Below are 21,808 nucleotides of genomic sequence, written 5' to 3'. Positions count from 1 at the left end.
ATAATGTTGCAGGGTCATCCCCTCTGAGGACCTGCTACCTCTTTAGTTAATGAGGTTCATTCAGATTTTATAATTGCACAAAGAACTTAAAAATTTATTGCCATTCACTCTCAGCTCTTATGTCCCTGTTTTCTAGTTATTTTATATTGTCACTTGTCGTGTTGGATCATTTTTGGGGGCCTAGAGGATGCTAGATTCTATCAGTCATCTCCATGGGGCCTGGCAAGATAGTTCACCTGCATGTGGGCATGCTTTGTTATCCATGCCACCCAGTTTCTAGCCATTATATGCATCATAGGAGAACTGAGGCAATGAAAAAACACATTGGTCATGCAATCTCTCTCTCTCTCTCTCTCTCTCTGTCTCTCATTTTTTTTCCCCAGAGCACTGCTCCGCTCTGGCTTATGATGGTGTCGGTGATTGAACCTGGGGCTTTGGTCAGGCATAAAAGTCTTTGCATAACCATTATTGCTACCCACCCACCCACTATCTGTCAGTAAGCCAGAGCTGAACAATTCTCTGGTCTTTCTGTATCTTTTTCTTTGTATTTGATTAAAATAAATTAAATATATTAAAAAAAATTCTTGGCAGCCTTTCTTCCATGTTAGAAAAAGAGTTAACCTTTCTATATATTTAGAGCCACCTAGTTGTTTATGTAATTTAAATAAAATCTTGGAAGGAGAACAAAGGGCCAAGTAACAAATAGAAATATCACTATAATAATACATAAATTTAGGGTATCAAAATAGTAACTGTTATTACTGAAAGCTTATTGTGCTAAACATTTTACACACATTATATTTAATGTTTTCTTTCCTTTGTCGAGCTCACTAATCAAGCATCTTTCTATATATAGGAATGTGTGGTGTTAGTTTACAACAATGTAGAAAAGTGTGATTTCCTTGGACATAGAAAAAACTTGTCTATCAAAAAATAAAACCAAGTACACAAAAAAATTCCATTAACCTGAGTTACCATTCTGTCTCTGACTAGAAAGACTAATTTACCCTTCTTCATCTTACAAACCAGTTACAATCTTGGTTTTGCCCACACGATATGATCTATAGAAACCACTTAGCCCTCATCCACTTGCCATCAAGAACTTCATTCAGATCTTATTGTACTGCTCTCTGCAACACTGTCAGGTTGTGTTTGTTTGTTTATTTTTATTTTGTTATTGTCACCAGAGCTATTGCAGGGGCTTAGTACTTGCACTATGAATCCACTACTTCCAGCAGCCACTTTTTTTCTTTTTCTTTCTTTTTTATTAGATAAGACAGAGAGAAATTGAGAGGGGCAAGGAAACAGAAGGCAAAAAGGAAGAAAGACAACTGCAGACCTGCTTTACTACTGGTGAAGCTTCCTCTGTGCAGGTGGGGTTGGAACCCAGGTCCTTGTGGATCATCCAGGTGTGTCACTGCCTGCTGGTCCCCAACACTGACAGCTTTGAGCATAGCTTCCTATTTGAACTTATTTCTCTCTTTCTCCATTAATTTTATTATTTGTTTGTTTGTTTTGCATAGAGACAGAGAAATCAACAGGAGAGGGGAGAGAGAGAGAGCCTGAAATACCTGAAACATTGCTTCACTGCTCATGAAGCTTCCGGGAACTCAGAACTTGAACCTGGATCCTTGCACACTATAATATGTATGCTCACCAGGTGTACCACCACCCACCTTCCCCCCCTTTTAAATTAAAGATAGATAGATAGATAGATAGATAGATAGATATATAGATAGATAGATAGATAGATAGATAGATAGATAGATAGATAGATAGATAGATACTGTAGCACTGAAACTTCCTTCAATATAGTGAAATTTGGACTCAAACCTGAGTCTCACACATAGCAAGACAAGACACTATCCAGATGAGCCGTTTTTATGTCTCTAACTTTTCACTTTTTAAAACTTTGAGAACAATATTTTAAACTTAGCTCCTTCCTCAATAAGTACTTTACAGCAATGTCTGAAAACCGGTATTTACCAAGTTTCTGTTACTGACCTCTGTCTTTCCTCCCTGTTATTTCGCCTAGGAGTGATCTCATTCATTCCTACCTCCATGTCTTTTCAAAAGCTCCTTCACTGACCTTTTGTCTCCTAAGCTCCAGATTTTATTTCTAACTTAAATATATCTAGATGGTGTTCTATTGTTTCCTTACACTTACCATTTCTAACACAATCATAATCTTGCCATGGCTCTAAACTGGTTCCTGCTTTTGTGTTTTCTGATTTGATTATTGACATTCACATCCTCCCAGTTATCCAAGCCTGAAATCTGTGAGTCAGCTTCAACTCCTCCTATTTCCACACCCCCACATCCAGATGTCTGATTAATTCTGTTGGTTTCACTTTTGAAATTATGCTCAAATCCAGACTCTCCTTCTCCACCTCCCCTTACTTCTGCTGTTTTAATTCATCTCCTTTATGCCATTCACATTGATATTCAAGGAGACACTCAAACGAACCTCTTAAAAAAATCTTTCTTGGGCCAGGTGGTGGCGCACCTGATTGAGTGCACATGTTACAGTACACAAGGACCTGGGTTCAAGACCCCAGTCCCCACTTGCAGGGGGAGTGCTTTGCAAGTGGTGAAGCAGTGTTGCAGGTGTCTCTCCCTCTCTATCATCCCCTTCCCTTTGAATTTATGGCTGTGTCTATCCAGTAAATAAAACAAAGATAATAAAAAAATGTTTTTTTAAAATCGTTCTTCACCCTGTTGGTTCTGGTCTATGCCATTGGAGTAACACTCTAAAAGCATGGCTTCTAAACAAGCCTCTTTCTGCTCAGGTGTTTTCTGTTGCCTGTTCTTGACTGTTTTTCAGGGCCACACAACTACCTATGGCAGGTAAGACCCTCTTAGGCCTGATGAAATTTTGTCTTTTCTCCTTTTATGACTGCATTTTACCCCAACCCCAATTCATGTTTAGAAGTGTTGAATGCCAATTGATAGAGTATTTGAGTGTCAGTAATGTCTAGATGAGGTCACAAGAGTGAGGACTTAATAGTGTATTAGTGTTCTTATATGAAGAAGAAACTGGCACTTCTCTCTTTCTCTCTCTCTCTTCTCTCTCTCTCCTTCTCTCCCTCTCTCCTTCTCTTCCTCTCTCCCTCTCTTTCTCTGACATATCAAAAAGGCAGTGTGTTACAAACCTGCAAGAGTGCTCTCACCAAAGCCTAACTATACTGGCTCTTGATTTTAAGCTTTTATCCTCCAAAACTGTGAGAAGAGACTGTGTTAAAGGTGTCCACAATGTGGTGTGTCATTATGGTCACCTAGATTGACTTGAGATACCTCCTTCACTTTCTAATGCCCTCTTTCGTCAGCAAATGTATCAGTTAATATGAACTCACTTCACACTAGGCCATTTTTTTAGTCATTGATCCCAAGATATATTTTTTTATATTTATGCATTTATTTCCAAATCATTTGCAATTTTTAAAATATTTATTCCAGCTACTTCTTCCATATTTGCCTGGTCGAAATTTTATTCACCACTTAAGTATTGAATAGACCTCTTGATTACAAATAATAGAAGGTGAATCTGGTGGGGGGTTCAGGGCAGTGAACCCACACAAGGACCTGTATTCAAGCTTCTGCTTCCCACCTGCAGCAGGAACACTTCACAAGCCATGAAGCAGGTCTGCAGGTGTCTATCTTTCTATCTCCCTGTCTATCTCCCCCACCCCTCTCAATTCCTGTCTGTCCTGTTGAATAAAACAGAAAGAAAGTAGAATTTGTTTTTAAAGCCATCTGATCCAGGACTTTTGTTGTTGGGAAGATTCTTAATAACTGTTTTGATTTCTTTGTCTTTGATTGGTTCACTTAGGTTTTGTAGATCTTCTTGGTTCAGTTTTGGAAGGATATATGTTTCTAGGAATTTCTTCCAGATTCTCTAGCTTGGTGGCATATAGTTCTTTTTAAAAAAATTTTATTGATTGATTCATGAGAAATGATAGGAGAGAGAGAAAGAACCAGATATCATTCTGGTATACATGTGCTGCCAGGGATTGAACTCAGGACCTCATGCTTGAGAGTCCAATGCCTTATCCACTGCGCCACCTCCTAGACCACTGTGGCATATAGTTCTTCACAATAGTTTCACATGATTTTCTGGATATCTGTGGTGTCAGTTGTGATATCTCCTCTATCGTTTACAATTCTGTTTGTTTGAGTCTACGCCCCCCCCCCTTTTTTTTTAGTGAGTCTGGCTAGGGGTTTGTCAATCTTGTTTAATTTTTCAAAGAACCAACATTTGGCTTCATTGATCTTTTGTATGGTTCTCTTATTATCTATGTTGTTTATTTCTGCTCTTATTTTAGTGATTACCAGACTTCCCTGGACAGACAAACCCACCAATGTGTCCTGAAGCCCCACTTGCCCAGAACCCCACCCCACTAGAGAAAGAGAGAGACAGGATGGGAGTATGGATGGACCTGTCAATGCCCATGTTCAGCAGGGAAGCAGTTACAGAAGCCAGACCTTCCACCTTCTGCACTCAACAATGACCTTGGGTCCATACTCGCAGAGGGATAAAGAATAGGAAAGCTATCAGGGGAGGGGATGGGATACAGAGTTCTGGTGGTGGGAAATGTGTGGAGTTATAATACTCCTCTTATCCTGTGGTTTTGTCAATCTTTCCTTTTTATAAGTAAAAAATAAAAATTTAAAAAAAAAACCAGAAAGTAAGAAGAAAAAGGGAAAAAATGGACGCCAGGAGCAGTGGAATTGTAGTGCTGGGACTGAGCCCCATCAATAACAAAATAAATAAAAATCTGGTTGACTTAAATACGGTGAAGTGAAAAGACAGGATGAAAGGCTAAGCTCAGGTACTGTTCAGGAACTGGTGTTGCCTGTGAAGTCAGCACCAGAGTAAGACTAGAGGAAAGGTGTGGTGAGGACACACTGCTGTGCCTCAGATCCCTGGGTGTCACAGCTGCTGCATGCTGTCCTCCAGCATGACCACTACTGCAGCTATCCGTGGAATGGATGCTTCCCTTTATCGGTCTCTGAGTTACTTGCAGGCACATCTGATTGACTGAATATAGATCATATGTCAGCAGCCTGCTTTTCTTGACTTCGTAAAAAGCAATAGCCAGCTCTTTTATCCAGGTTTTGGATGGGATAAAGAAGCACGATGTGTGGCATTTCTCCTTCATGAGAAGAGGATTCAGATGAGCTATAGTGGACAATATGTTCTTTCCCTTTGTGACCTAAATCAATGTTTGTTTGTTTAAACACAACACTCTTGTGCATTGGTTTTTGATGGTGTGGGGGATTGAACCTGGGACTTTGAAACCTCAAACATGAGAGTCCCTTTGCATACCCATTATGCTTTCTCCTCCCCGCCAATTGATCCTTTTCTTAAAAAAAATTGTTTCATCATACTGTTAATTAATACTATTCTACTTATTTTCATTTGTTATACTTAGTGTGTGTGCATGTGCGTGTGCGTGTGTGTATCATTTATGTTTAATGAAAGTGAAACACAGAGAGAAAGATAGAGTGGTCAGAGCACTCCTTAGCTCTGACTTACCGTGTTGCTAGAGATTGAACTTGGAACATTAGAACCTCAAGCATGAAAATCTCCTGCAAACCCAGTATCCTGTCTCTTTAGCCCATACCTCCCTTTCTCTTCATGATAAAATTATTTTCAGTAATTGTTATGTGTTTACAGTATAATCATTATTTTCAGCTTTAAAATAAATAAGAATAAAATTTAATTCTTATTAAATTAAATTTAATTACAAATTTAAATTTTAATTGAGATGCTGGGATTTCACATATGATGATTATAGCACTCCAGTTTAATTTTTCAGAGAGAGAGAGAGAAACATCATAGCACTAATTGTCCTCCAGAACCATAGTACATAGTATTCACATGGGATATCTGGTCCCAGCTTTTATTTTAATTTTAAAGAGATAGCATTTTAATACAATAATTTCATAAATGAACTAAAGTTTATTTACCCAACAAAAATACTCTACATTTACATTCATTATTACAAGCAAGTTACATTTACATTATTTCATTGTTATAACCAAGTTATTTCATCATTACAAATTATAATTTCTGCTAAATTCAAAGGAAAAAGAAAACTTGACTTCACTTCTTTTTTTTTTTTATCTTTTTAAAAGTTTTGTTTACTTCTAGGAGAGTGGGAAGAGACCAGAGCACTGTACACCTCTGGCATGTCAGTGCTGAGAATTAAACCTGGGTTCTCAGACATGCAAGTCCTGTGCTCTAAGGAGCTGTGTTATCTTCCTGCTTCCATCTTAATTTTTTAAATCACTTATTCTGTGGGTGGTGGGTGAGGGGTTAATGGTTTACATTGTAGTCATTGACACATGAGTTCAATTCTCCTCTCACTGTGAAAGTTCTCTTCAGAACATTCTCACCTACACAATCAAGGTCATTTTACATCATTGTGCATCGGAATACCAAAATTCTGCTCAGCTCCACCCCACTTCCCTCTCCTCCCCCTTCATCCTTTGTTTTGATGCACCACACTATGCCAGTTCACATTTCATATTGTGTTCTCCCTCCCTGTCTTTACTTATTAAGTCCCACTTATAAGTAAGATCATTCATATTGGTCTTTCTCTTTTTGACCTGTATGACTCAACATGATGTATTCAGGTTCCATCCAAGATAATGCATAAAAGATGACTTCATCATTTTAAATAGTGATAATGTCCATCTAGTATATATACCACATTTTTTTAAGCCTATCATTAGACATATAGGTTGCTTCCAAGTTCTGGCTATTATAAAGTATGCTGCTACCAACATAGGTATAAATAAATATCTTCTGACAGATATTTTTGTGTCCTTTGGGTAAATTCCCAGGAGAGGAATTGCTGGGTAGATCCTTTCACAGTGCTCTGAGAAATCTCCACATTGTTCTACAAAAGTTGGACCAATTTACAGTCCTGCCATGGTGCAAAAGTGTCCCCTCTACCCTACATCCTCTCCAACATTTGCTCTTACTGACCTTTCTAATGTATGACATTCTCATGGGTGTAAAGTAGTGCTATGATAACCCCATCAGAGCCTAGAGAGGTGATGGGGGCTAACTGATATTTTTATAAAGCCTCATAAGCCCTTCTTATGAGGAAAGGCTTCTTCAAGGAAATTAAGTCCACTAGGAAATCCTTTAATCAGTATCATAATTGAAGACGTTACCTGAAAAGTCTTTGATATGCATCCTGTGGTGATGCAGACAGCTGAGTTAGAGTCACCATGTACCTGTCCCAAAGTGAGTCTCTGGTTATGTTTGGTCATATCTTCGGCATCTTTTATAGGCCAATTTTGAATGTTGTAACAACCAACTATAGAATACTCCATTCATACTCTGACAAGTCCTAAACCTTAAGACCCTTTTGGCTTCCCTATCCTTAGGAAATATGTGTTGCAATTTGTGAACAACTAAACAATAAGTAACATTTTACTTTGTGTGTCAGTTCTGTGTATGTACTTCACAAAGATTATCTTGTTCAGTTCTCACACTTGTACGTTATAGGTAATAACCACAATTCTCAAACTAAAGATGAAAACAATGAGGCTTGGTGAAATTTTATAATTTACCTACCGCTAGTATATGCTGGACCCAAAATCAACATCCAAAATGCCTTCCAATTGTGCTCTGAATCATTCCCTTCAACTGCCATCTCTAAGCACCCAGCATCCCAGGGTGCTGACCATTCAGAATTCCAAGATACTGAACTTGTTGCCTGATAGATATCACTGTAATTTCCTGGGTGGAACTTTGACTTGCAGCACTGCCCTTCTTTGCTCACATATCCTGTGCAAAATATAGTGTTCTAACACTGCTGGTTTCCTGTAAGACTGAGCTATAAATCAATATGTGGAGTCATTCAATAATGAACACTAAAGGAAGCATTCAACCTGGAACATCATGACATCAGATATGAAAGTTTTTGCAGAGTGCTAATGCATTCCCCAGGCCCAGATTTCCTTATTGGATACTGTTATTTCTTGAAACTCCCTGGTACTAAGGTTATGTCTTTGAGAATATTTAAAAATATACTTAAAGTTGATAAATTAAATAGCAAAGTTGACCAGTTGTAGAAGATGTGACTTGAGGATTGTGGTCTGATGTGTGTTTGGGCATGGGTGGTTGACCCCCCAGAAGCTCGTCTGTCAGACTCCCCAGAAGTGGCCAGAGTACATAGGGGAATTCCAACCTTCCTATCAGCCTCACTGCATCACCCTACCCCTCCTCCCTCTGGTGGGCTTCACCTTCCTTATACTTCTATTTCCCCATCCCTGCATCACCATCCATACCTTCTCATTGCCTTGCTCTCTTTTCCATTATAAGGAGAAAGTGACCTCATTGGCCAGCTGACTACTTCCCCTGCACAGCTACCCCTTTATAAACTTGTAACTGTGTCAATAAAGTTGTTCCATTCCCCGCAACTGTACCCTAAAGAGGTTTGTGTATTGTCCACCGCCATGGTAGCTAGAAGACCCCTTTAGCAAACTAGCTCCTGCCTCCACTAGCCCTAGGTTCCCCACTGTCTGTCTGTCTCCTGGTGGCCAACAGGCCAGACATAGTAGTGTGAGCCTAGCTGGCTCATTCCCGCTGAGGAACCCTGACAGAGGATGACCAAACTTTCTTTCTGCTTCATCATATACAAATTTGGGTTCATACCCTTATCATCTCCTGCATGTGTGTGTGCATCCATGTGTGTGTGTGTGTGTGTGTGTGTATGTGTGTGTCCTTTTTATTGCCCATTATAATCAATTCATTCTCCCTGTAATGTCCCAAGTAACTTTCTAAATTGGTAATTATAAACTGCAAAGTTGACTTAATGTAAATAAATTGTACTGCCCACAAACCCTTGTGTTCAGGAGGGCCTCATGTTTGGCTTAATGCTCTTCTGTCTCTGTCTTGACATTCCTAGAGAGTTTTGAATCAGGAGCCTCTTAATTTTATTTTGCTCTAGAATCTATAAATATTCAGTCCTATTAGTATTTAATTATGTAACTTGCCCTTCTTATTTCTCAGCCCCCATCTTCCTCTTATTAAATATTTGGAATTTTCTAAGAATTCTTGGGTTATAGTTGAGAAGCACCTGAATTTTCTGTGAATTTTCTTCTATAATTTCATAAATTTATGACCATAAAAATTCTATAAATTGAACTACAAAAGAATGTCAAAAATCAGATATGTTTTCTACTTATCTAGAAATTTGGGTAACTAATAACAAACCTAAGATAATATTAGCTTGTTTATTTTTAATGTTTTATTTGTTTTTAATGTTTTATTAATTTATTTTTGTTAATGTAGAACAGGACAAGAGAGAGAGGGAGAGAAAGAGAGAGCCTGAAAACTGTTCCAGTGCTAGTGAAACTTCTCCCCTTCAGGTGAGAACTGGGGACCCTAACCTGGATCCTCAAGAATGACAACTTGGGGTGGGGGTAGATAGCATAATGGTTATGCAAAGAGACTCTCATGCCTGAGATTTGGAAGTCCCAGGTTCAGTCCCCTGCACCACTATAAGCCAAAGTTGAGCAGTGCTCTGGCAAAAAAAGAAGCAACTTGTGTGCTTTACAAACAGTTGTGTCACTGCCCAGCTCCTTGACATTAGTTTTTGTTTTTCTGCTTGGTTGCTTTACCACACATCAACTATTGACTTAAATTGATCAGGTCATTAGCCACACAATACGTAGAATTCTTTAGCACTGTTGGTTTATCATTTCTTTTAAGTCCATGGATTTAAATTGGGTGTGTCTGTAATCTTTCATGTCATCAGTTATTAGTGTCTAAAAGGACTAAAAGTATGTTTTATATTAATTTACAGGACTAATACCACGGTAAGTATAGGAAGCAAAGAGGTGGTATGCCTGGTTCACTTTTTGTTTTGTTTTGTTTTTTATTTGTTTAGCTTTGTTTTGTTTTGTGTTTGTTATTGGAGCTTAACTTCTCTAGGCTATCTAGTGCTTTCATTCAGAAAGAAAGAGACAGAGAAAGAAGGAGTAAGGAAAGGAGACTAGAGCACCAGTTTCCTCTGGCAAAGGAGGGGCTGGGCTGGAATCTGAGTGGAATGCATGGCAAAGCAGGAACACTATTCAGGTGAACTATTTGCCTGGCTCAATGTGCAGATTTTTAACGGGTAAAGTTAAGAAAGAAAGATTGTTGCCACAGTCTGTCAAATGAATTTAGAAAAAAAGTCAGTCAATTCCTGGAAAATATTCAACTTCCTACAGGTAATTTCAGGGGAAAAAAATTACTACTGACCTGAAAAAAATAACTAGTATAACACATATTTGTGGTGGAATTTGGCATGTATATTTTTGTTCTGACTAGGTGCTGAAAATAGTGCAATAATGACACAAATCCAGATCTCCAGAGCAGTGTGTTCCTTCATTCATTTATTGAGCACATTTCATTTCATACTCCCAGCTATGCTGGAGCTGCATACAGAGTAAGGAACATAACAAAAATTATTAGGCTTCATGGAGTTCCAGTCTAGTGTTTTAACTCAGTTGTTTGAAATTGTCATCTGGTGACAGTCATATCATCTATGGAGTTATCATACCTAGTTCAGCCCTCAAAAGGCTATTAAATTCATGGAATACTATAGTAATATTGTCCTGTAACTATGATGGAATACAGTATTTCCACAGGAAAAGAAGTAAAGCATTTTCATTCTTGGTTGTGTGTGAGTGAGCATAATTCTCCCTCCAGGAGGGTTTGACAGTTTTCTCTCTGGAGGCTTCTGTTAACTGACGCTTGAGACTAGTTATGCTTTACTCCTACTCACCTTCCTTTCCACCCCCACTAGTTTCCTCTTAATTCAAACTCATTTACTCTAGTAGGTGTCCATGCATATGCACCTGTGCTCACACATATACTTATTTCACTAACAAATCAGCTTCTAAAATATCTACCCATGTTTCATGACTGCAGCCATTACTCCAAATCAGGACATGGTAATCTCATACCTAGAATCACTTCAGCCAAAGTGATACATTAACATTCAGACCTCCTCCTGTCATTCCTTTATGTTCCTTAAATGTTTTTCCATTTCCTTTTAAGTAAATTTTGACACACTGACTTGATGGACAAAGATTTTGGTAATCTAGGTACTATTAATCTCTCCAATCTAATTTCCTATTATTCCGTTGTTGCATCAATTTGCCAAAATGTATCTCTTAAGATTTTTTTATGGGGGTGGGGTAATAGCACATCAGGTTAAGCACAGGGACTAGGAGTTAGGATCCTGGTCCTAGTCCCAGCTCCCCACCTGCAGGCAAGTCACTTCACAGGTGGTGAAGCAGGTGTCTTTCTCTCCCCTTCTCTGTCTTCTCTTGTCTCAATTTCTCTCTGTCCTATCTGACAACAGCATCAATAACAATAACAACAACAAGGGCAACAAAAATTGGGAAAAATGATCTCCAGGAGCAGTGGATTCGTAGTGCAGGCACAGAACCCCAGCAATAACCCTGGAGGCAAAAAAATACATGTATTTATTCGTTACTATTTATCAGTGGTACTGTTATATCACTTTCTGTTTTTAGTATCCATTTCTGCTTTGAGAATCCGAATGATTTTAGTCTAGTAGAATATGTTTTGAGAGTGACCACCCCCCTGGTTTTTTTTTTGAAGAGTCTGAACAGTATGAATGTTAGTTCTCTTTTGAAAGTTTTATAAAATCCATTAGTGATGCCATCTGGCCTTGGACTTTTGTTCTTTGAGAGATTTTTGATCATATGTCCATGACTTCTGTCTTAGAGATGAGGAAGTTCTTCAAACCATTCCTGGACTTTCCTAAGTATCTTTTGTTTGCATATAATTTCTATCATGTTATAGTTTTCTTTTCCTTAAATCTCATTCATAAATAGAGCAACAGCATGTCTTTAACAATTATCTCACTTTTCATCTGGTGTATGAAAAAGATGAACGTTAATTGGTGAAGATGTGTGGTTCTTGATATCAAGGATGACAGAAAATGTCAAGTAACTGTTGTTTCCAGCCAATGAGCAGAATGCCATGTGTACAATATACTTAAAGGGTTTGTCATACTGAAGAGAAATGTGAAATCAGTCTCTCAGCTGCACTTTAGGGATAAGGTAAAAGTGTCAGTGATGAAGAGGCTGTTATTCCAGAGCAAACCATCAATTGTTCATTGTGCAGGGCACAGCTGAGTCACCAAGCTTATTCTGATCCTAACTGCACATACCAGCTGGTCCTCAACACTGAGGTGGTTGTTATCTGTGACTACCTAGTGCTGCTCATTCAAGGACATCAACTACATGATAAATTAGGTGTTTGTGGTTATGGAATCTTTTGTCAGGTTTTCATCAAGTGTAGTGTTAAGAAAATGACTGGTCATTTTCTCTGTTTCAAATACAGTATATTTAAGGACTTTTATCTCCATGCCCATAAGTAAGGCAATTTAATTTATTCTCTCCGACAATTTAGTTTTCACCCAGATATACACTGTAATCCTTTAGGGTTGTGCCAGAAACAGATCGAGCAATGATCATTATGGTGCTATGTAACAACACTCTCCAAACTGCTACAATTCATTTAACACACAAAATAACTAAGACCCAGCTAAGTTGTGCAGTTTTTGAGGTCACAGAACTAATTAGTAAGAGACTGAAATTTCAACCTAGATCACTAAACTCAAATGTGAGCTTTTGTTTCTTGGTTTACATTCACTAAATAAGGTGTCTCCCAAGTGTCTATAAAGTATCAGGGGGCCAGGTAGTGGTGGTGCGCCCAGTAGAATGCATGTTACCATCTCAAGGAACCAGGTTCAAGTCCCTGGTCCTCACCTACTAGGGGGAGCTCACACATTACCATACACAAAGTTCCAGGTTCAAACCCCTAGTGCTCATCTGTACCAGGACTTTTGTTGGGACTATGTGCAAGCCTGATAGACCTTAGGGAGAACCACCCCCATCCTTGGATGGAGATCTGAGAAAATAACCTCTTGGTAAGTCTCTCTCAACCGAGGTGAGCATAAGGGGGGAAACTCAGACTTGGTTCTTTCCTTTTTGACTCTCAGGCCCACAGAAACCCCAGTACTTCCCTCCATTAACTGCAGGCCACATGGCCGCAGATTCACTTATTCAAAGTCACCTTCTGATCACAGAAGAACACACCTTATCACACACTTCATCACACACCTCAGACCCCAGACAAGAGAAATTCCAAACTATATGGCTCTTTGATATCCATCTTCTCTCTGTCTCACCCTATGGGTTTAACCCCTATGCTTCTCTGAAATACCTTTGGATAATTAAGTTGCTTGCATCATGGAGAATAACTGTCTTGTATCTCATCAATTCCTGTCATACCAGCCCCCTACCTTACGGGCATGCCTACTGTTAAGAAACCTGTAATTTCTGACATATTTCAACAATAATTCCCTTCATTGTTTTTCTATTTAACTCATGTCCACCTTGCTAATAAATGAGTTCTGAGTTCTGAGTTAACACGCTGAGGAGCTCCCTGGTGTCTTTTACTTCGTGTCACCCCTGTCTTGAGCAAGAAAGAACCAGTCCATTACCTTTCCCCTGGAGATCACCCCAACCAGAGAGACCCTGAAAAACTTTGATGAGCAGTGAAGTAGATAACCTTGGTAATGAAAGCAAACAAACAAACCAAAATAAATACACATACATAGATATGTTTATATGTTAGAGATATTTATCCACTATTCTAACCAAAATGGATAAAATAGCTTTTTCATAGTAGACACTCAAAATTTACTAAATTTGGGGCTGAGGAGATAGCATAATAGTTATGCAAAAGGCTTTTGTGCCTGTGGCTCCCTGGTTTCGTTTCAATCCAGCATCTGGTAAATTAGGAGTTGTGTTAATGGACCACCACCTTTACATTCTTAAAATCCTAAGGTTTGTCTTTAAATCGTCACCTCTTTTAGTTAGTTCAATATTGTCTTTGATTTAATTTCTTACCAGGTGAGACTAGGTATAATTTCATAATCTTGCAATTGAATTCCTTCAATAGACCACTTGTCAAGTGAAAAGTTGACAGAGAGAGAGAGAGAGAGAGAGAGAGACTTCCAGCACTGCTTCATTGCTCATGATCCCCTTGCAGATGGGAACCAGGAGTTCGAACCTATATTTTTGTGTGAGGTTATTTGTGAGCTCAATCAGATGCTCCACCGCCTGACCTGGCCCGTGTGTGTACATGTGAGTGTGCGTGCATATGCATATGTGTGTGTGTGAACATGACAAAAGTGAATAAACTATACCATTCCCTATAACTTTGCATTACTTTATTTCCTTACTTGTGTTTTTACTTAATAAGTCTTATTGAGTGCTTGTTTGATGTGTGTCAGACACAGTGCTAACTAAGCACAGACCTTAATTTAGGCTTCTTTGTCCTCATTATTTTTAGTGCTGAAGTCAAATACTAAAATTAACTAAAAATGAGTTAAGACTAATAACATTAATAAAATACATGCATTGCAGTAATGTTCTGAGAGATCTTTGGAAAGCAACTAGCAGGGTTACTTTTCTGTCCGCTGGCTCTAGGACACCTTTCCCCACCGTGTCCTTTCACATGAATTCTTGTACTTGTCCTTTCTGAATCTGACTTAGATGTATTCTCTTGAAGAATCAGTTCCAAATATATTGTAAATGCCTAAGAAATGGCATTCAATTTTAATTCAGTTTTAAAACAGTATTATTTTACAACTACACAATGTTTTCTCAACTTAGCCCACAAGGGATATTTACTACAATATGTGAGTCAGTTTACACTAATGAGCAATGTAACAACTATACATTTTTGTAAAAACAAGCAACTAAGATAAGCTCTTGTGTAAGTTTTCCAGTTGTCATATATTTTTGTATAAGCAAGAGAGAAATACCAATATGTTACTATGGATCATGTGGTCAACTTTGGTTTTCTCCATCTTTGGGCTAAGAACTGTATGCGGTGAACATCTGCTAATCACAGTTAAATGAGTTTCCCTTTAAAATAGTGAACATTTATTGACCCTTGAGAACTGAGTGGATATTATCCTGCTCAAGTCATACCCCTTCTGCTTGTGTTTTATTTTAACTACATTTTGACATCTGTTTAGGCTAGGTGATTTTATAGGTGAATTAAAAAGCACAGAAGCATAAATAATCAATTCCTGTCATGTATTCAACTTGCTTAGTAGATTCTTACGCCATAATTTCCTCTTCTTCAAATTTGGAATGATAGAATTTCTGTAAGGATAACACCATTAAACTGGTTAAAAGGGACATACATTAGTCAAGTATGAAAGAATTGCTAAACCTAAGTAAAAGCTCATTTCTTTTCCTTTTGTGGCATCTTTGTTAAATGATTATGTCCCAGGAAAGTCTGTATCTTGAAGAAATAAAAAAAGGTTGCTAATATCCACCTTGAAATTGGACATATTTGAATAAATGATGTCACATTTTCCCTTACCCTCTTAAAAAATTACTGGGGGAATTAGTGGTTTACCATAAACAGTAAAATATTGGTACAGGTGCAAAATTTCTCAGTTTTCTGTAAGACCTTCTAATCCCCCACTTAGGTCCTTCTCCACCACTACATTCCTTCCCATGGATTTATTTTTTATTTTGTTTTCCTTGCAATTGGATTTATATCAGTGAAGATGTATGTAAAATTTAGATAGAAAATAGTGCTTTCAATATTTTTCTCTAAGTGTTGAAGGGTTTCTGGTTTAACATCCGAGTCTTGGTCCATTTGGAGTTACTTTTGTATGTGGTGAAATGTTGTGGTTCAGTTTCATTCTTCTGCACATTTCAACCCAAATTTTCCAATATCATCTGCTGAAAAGACTCTCTTTTCTACTTTTAATAGATTGTGGGAGGTTATTTCTGGGCTCTCAATTCTCTTGAACTGGTCAATGTGTCAATTTTTGTACCAGTACAAAGCAGTTTTCATTACAGTGGCCCGATAATATAGTTTGAGACCAGGGAGAATAATGCCTCCAGTTCTTCTCTTTTATTCTCAAGAGTGTTTGAGTGATTCTAAGTATTTTCCGGTTCTAGATAAACATCTGCAGCTTTTGTTCTACTCTATTAAGACTTTAACAGGAAATTGGATTGCATTTTTATATGACTGTGGGATAATGGTAATTTTTTCAATCCATGAACATGAAATATCTTTTCACTTCTTTGTGTCTTTTTCTATTTCCTTGAATAGTGACTCACCGTTTTCAGTATACAAGTCCTTCACTTCTTTCATTAGGTTTATTTTATTTTATTTTATTTTATTTTATTTTATTTTATTTTATTGATGCTATAGTGAATGAGACTGATTTCTGAATTTCTTCTTCTGACTTAACGCTTACATAAGGGAAAGCCACTGACTTTTGTATGTTAACTGTGTAGTCTGATACCTAACTATATTCTGGTAATTTCCAGCAGCTTCCTGCTGAATTCTTTAGGTATTTCTTTATATACTATCATATCATCTGCAAATATTGAGGGTTTTACTTCTTCTCTTTCTGTCTGTAGCCCTTTAATTCCTTGTACTTTCCTGATTGCCTCTGCAAGAGCTGCGCTAACACCATGTTAAGTAGTAGCTGTGTTAGTGGGGAGCCCTGTCTAATACCTGAGCCGAATGGGAATGCTTTTATTTTCCACCATTGAATATGATGTTGGCTGTCCTTTTTTTATTATCTTTATTTATTTATTGCATAGAGACAGTTGGAAATGGAGAGGGGAGAGAGAGATAGACACCTGCAGTCCTGCTTCACCACTCGTGAAGCTTTCCCCTTGCAGGTGGGAACCGTGGGCTCCAACCAGGGTCCTTTGCCACTGTAACATGGGCACCACCACTCGGCCCTGGCTGTCCTTTTGTTGTATATAGACTCCACTAGGTTAATGAATCTACCATCTATTTCCATTTCTTTTGGTGTTTTGATCATAGAGGGATGCTGAATTTTGTCAAAGGCTTTCACTGCATCTGTTGATATAATCATGTGGTTTTGGTTGTTCTTCCACTGATGTGCTGGATCACATTGACTGATTTACATATATATTGAACCAGCTTTGCATTGAACCATTTTTGCACTTACACATGATGTGTAATTTTTTTTTAACATACTGCTGTGTCAAATTGGCTAGGGTTTTGTTCAGTATTTTAGCATCTATGTTCATCAAAAATATTGATCTATAGTTTTCTTTATTTGTTGTATTTCTGTCTTATTTTTTTTGGTATCAAAATGATGTTGGCTTTATAGAAAGTGAAAGGGATTATTACTCCTATTTCTTCAATATTTTGAAAGCACTTATAAAGTATAGATATTAAGTCTCCTTGAAAGTTTCGTAGAATTTTAAATCCATCTGTTCCTGGACTTTTATTGTTGAGAAGCTTCTTGATAAGTATTTCAGTTTCTTTGGATGTGATTGGTTTGTCAATGCTTTCTCAAAGTTGAATGTTTATAAGTACTTTTCTATGTCTTCCAGGTTCTCTGGCTTGGTAGCATAGAAGCCTTATATGATACTTTGGATCCCTGTGATATCTGTTATGGTATCTCCTCTTTCATTTACAATCCTATTTATTTTAGTCCTCTTCCTTTTTTCCCCTTTTTTGTGAGTCTAGCCAAAGGTTTGTCAGTTTTGTTTACCTTTTTTCAAGAACTGACATTTAGCTTCATTGACCTTTTGTATGATTCTCTTACTTTTTTTTTTCTGAACTGCCTTTATTATATGACATGTTAACGTTTCTCACATTCATGGTATTCTTAGAGGCAGTAATGTCAATTGTTATGCTTTGGAAACAGTTACATTACTGTTCTAAATATGCTTAAAATGACAACTTTTTCCTTTTAATATTCTACTTCTATCCACATTAGTGACAACATTCAGTATGCCATTATTACTAAGTCGTTGAGAGGCATACTGCCCTTAATAAATCAACCTCTAACTTTACATTTAAATGAACTTCAACCCAAAACAAGCATTATTCTACATCAGTATACTCAGCTATTTTTCTAAAAGTTATTCTCACTTTTGAATTTTTTTTTTTTGGTGAGATACAACAGTTTCATATTTTATTCCTAACAGAACTCATGCTGTACTTTTTATCAAAATATATTTAATATATTCTGTGTAAAATGTTAAATTCTGTATAGATGTTTACCTTATTTTGAAAAAGTTTATAAAATGTAATTCCTAAAAACAACCTCAACATTAGACAATAGAACAAGGCCTAAGTTTTCACATGAGAAGATTCTCTTACTTTTGATGTTATTTCTTCCCTGATTTTAATTATTTCAGTCTTTCTGGTTGCTTTAGGATTCCTTTGTTCTTCTAAGTCTGGAAGGTATGTAGTCAAATTGTTTATTTGAGCTTTTTCTTGTTTCCTAACGCATGCCTGTATGGCTATGAATTTCCCTCTTGGTACTACCTTAATTGTGTCTCAAATATTTTGATAGTTTGTATCTTCATTTTCACTGAATTTTAGAAACATCTTAATTTCTTCTTTAATTTCCTCTTTGACCCAGTAGTTGTTAAGTAGTGTACTGTTGATTTACCATATTTGAGGACTTTTACTAATTTCCTGTTTGTTGTTAAGTGTGAGTTTAATTCTATTGTTGCGAGAAGATGCTTGGGGTGATTTCAATGCCCTTAAATTAGCTAATAATGTCTTTGTAGCATAAAATATGGTCTGTCCTTGAGAATGTCCTATGTGGACTTGAAAAGAATGTGTATTCCAGTTTCTTTGGGTGAAGGACCCAGAAAATGTCCAATATTTCTAGTCCACCTATTGCTTCATATAATTCTTTTGTTTCTTTATTGACTTTCTGCCTAGATGATCTGTCAATTTCAGAGAGTAGGGTGTTGAAGTCTCCCAGTATTTACTGTGTTGTTATTGATTTATTTTTATAGCTCTTTTAGTAGATGTTTGATATATATATAGATGTCCTCTAATTTGGGTGACTAAATTTTAGTAATTCTTAAGTCTGCTTGGTTGACTGATCCTCTGAGCATTATGTAATGTCCATTCTTATCTTTTGTTACTTTATTTTGAAGTCTGTTGTGTCAGATATGAGAATAGCTACTCGTGTGTGTGTGTGTGTGTGTGTGTGTGTGTGTGTGTGTGTGTGTTTCCATTAGTTTTTGTGATAGTTTTCATTTTGAGTCTGTGTTTTTCCTGTTGACTTAGGTATTCCTTCAGATAAGATGGTTGGGTTGTATTTTTGGATCCATCTTCCCACTTTGTGCCTTTGAATTTGCACATTCATGTCATTGACATTTATTGATATTGTGGATTTAAAATATTTCAGTGCTATTATTCTAAACTTTTCTGAGTATTTTCTTATGGCATGCTTTTGGTGATGTTGTTATTGTTTATAGGAGACCTTTTAGAACTTTTTGCAGTGCAGGTCTGATGATAGTTGATTCCTTCAACTATTGCTTGTCTGAGAGTTTTTCTTCCTTCATCTAATACTAAATAATAGCCTAGCAAGATACAATATTCTTGGTTGATAGTCTTTCTTATTGAGCACGATATACATATCTTGCCATACTCTTCTGTCTTTTATAGTATGTGTGGAGTAATCTGCAGATATCTTATGGGTTTTCCTCTGTATGTGAGTCTGTTTTTCTGTTGCAGCCTTCAGAATTCTTTTTTAATCCTTACTCCTTTGCATTCTAACTATGATGTGTCTTGACATCTTTATGTCTGGGTTGATTCTTTCTCTTAAAGTATGTTTTCTTCACCCTTCTTCTCTTCCTCTGGCAAGCCAATAATGGAAATATTACTAAATATTACATTTGAGGTCATCCCATATGCCACAGTTTTTTTTTTACAGTGTCTCTTAACCTCTTTTTCAGTTATCTTACTTCTTCCTTACTTTTCTTTAATTCATCTTCAGTTTTCCTAATTCTTTTCCTCCTCAGTTATTCTGCTCTTTCTCCCCTCAGCTGTTTACTTTAGTTCAACTATTTTGCTACCCTGTTCACTGTGTTAGCTTGTTCAGCTAGTTAGGCTGTTAACTCAGCTATCTTAGCTTTTAACAGTCAAATTACCTCAAGATAGTTCATGTTTTCTTTCAGAGTCTCATTTGTTTTTTTCTCCATTTCTGATAATATTTCCTTCAAAAGTTTTTCTCACTCCTGTGATGATTTCATCAATTAATGTTTGGATATTTTTCTCATTTTTATTTGCTTTTGACTTGGGATTTTTTTTTTCTGCACTTCTGTTCTGATTCATTGAAGCAGTGGTTCTTTTTAGCTTAACCATTATATGTGTTGTTTTTTTGCAATCTGTATCCTGAGTGTTGCTATTCAGTTATGGTGTGAGTTGGCCTCTGGTCTGTCAGTTCCTAAACCCCTGTGTCTCAGGAGTGTGTAAGGCCATAGTTTTTTTTTTTTTAATTTTTTATTTAAGAAAGGATTAGTGAACAAAAACATAAGGTAGGATGGGTACAACTTCACACAATTCCCACCACCCAATACCCATAACTCACCCCCTCCCATGGTAGCTTTCCCATTCTCTAGCCCTCTGGGAGCATGGAACCAGGGTCGTTGAGGGTTGCAGAAAGTAGAAGACCTGGCTTCTGTAATTGCTTCCCCGCTGAACATGGGCGTTGACTGGTCGGTCCATACTCCCAGTCTGCCTCTCTCTTTCCCTAGTAAGGTGTGTCTCTGGGGAGGCTGAGCTCCAGGACACATTGGTGGGGTCTTCAATCCATTGAAGCCTAGCCAGCATCCTGGTGGCATCTGGAACCTGGTGATTGAAAAGAGAGTTAACATATGAAGCCAAACAATTTGTTGAGCAATCATGGATCCCAAGCTTGGAATAGTGGAGAGGAAGTGTTAGGGAGGTACTCACTGCAAACTCTAGTGTACTTCTGCTTTCAGGTATATATTTTGCAGTAGTTTATGGATACGTGTGCACTTAAGCTCTCTCTCGCAGAAACTGGTGTATATCTAGATTATGGGACTTTGTTAGAAAGTGAATTACCTGAGATGAAATTAGAGTGTACTATAAAAGGAAAGGTCTCACCCGAGTAATGAAGTTGAAGGGTTGTCATTCCACACGTGAAGTCTCTGGATACAGTCTGTTGAGGTGGCAATCGTTGCTTTGGTTAGGTGGTGATCGGTGGATGCAATATTATTTGGTTTGGATTGGGAGATGCATACGGGAAAGTGGGCCCTATCCAAGGGTTCCAGGACTGGGGGAAGTAGGGGCTCTATAGTGAAGATGTGAGGTTCCTGCTGTCTTAGGGTTCAAAAAGACAATCGATAGTTAATATTATCATCACATTATTTGTTAATTGGGTTAACTTTGAAAAGTCCCTTTGTTATGGTTTGCTGTACAGTACCCAGTATCTTGTATATAGCTGTGCTATTGGATGCTTCTAATCTACTTGGTCTAGCCTTTTGAGAGAGTCCGCATATCAAATACATAGCCTATATATTAAAAAGATTCAGTTTGTCTTTTGAGAAACTTTGAGAGATACAATTGATTTCCCACCTCTCATATTAATTAACTACTGATTTATATGTCTACATTTTGCTAGGAGTGTACATAAACAGCATTCCCACCACCAAAGGACTGTGACCCCTCCCTCCCGCCCGCTCCCACCCCCCACTGGCCCAGGAAGCTACATGTCTACCCCTCACCACTGGGTTTTTACTTTGGTGCCCTACTTACAATTTGATCAGGTCCTGCTTTTAGTTTCCCTTTCAGATCTTCTTAGTCAGCTTCTGTTGATGAGTGGGATCATCCCATACTCATCTTTATCTTTCTCACTTAGTTCACTTAACATAATTCCTTCTAGCTCTGTCCAAGATGGGTCAGAGAAGG

The 21,808-nt window shown here is 37.6% G+C and overlaps 1 protein-coding gene across 6 annotated transcripts in view; it reads left to right on the top strand.

Annotated features, from left to right (window-relative positions):
• The window catches only part of PLPPR5 (phospholipid phosphatase related 5), a 156,629-nt gene that overhangs the window by 76,289 nt on the left and 58,532 nt on the right, over positions 1–21,808 (top strand). For 4 of the 6 annotated variants that reach the window (XM_060202133.1, XM_060202132.1, XM_060202130.1 and 1 more), the window contains exon 4: positions 1,272–1,373. The exons of the other annotated variants lie outside the window; for them this stretch is intronic. In XM_060202133.1, the coding sequence (XP_060058116.1) occupies positions 1,272–1,373 (102 nt within the window). The remainder of the gene's footprint in view (positions 1–1,271; positions 1,374–21,808) is intronic. 6 annotated transcript variants of the gene reach the window in all.

Source organism: Erinaceus europaeus, chromosome 11 (assembly GCF_950295315.1).
Source record: "Erinaceus europaeus chromosome 11, mEriEur2.1, whole genome shotgun sequence".
In the NCBI taxonomy this organism is placed as follows: Eukaryota; Metazoa; Chordata; class Mammalia; order Eulipotyphla; family Erinaceidae; genus Erinaceus; species Erinaceus europaeus.
Note: the sequence above shows the minus strand (reverse complement) of the source record. Positions and strands in the feature narration are given on the sequence as shown.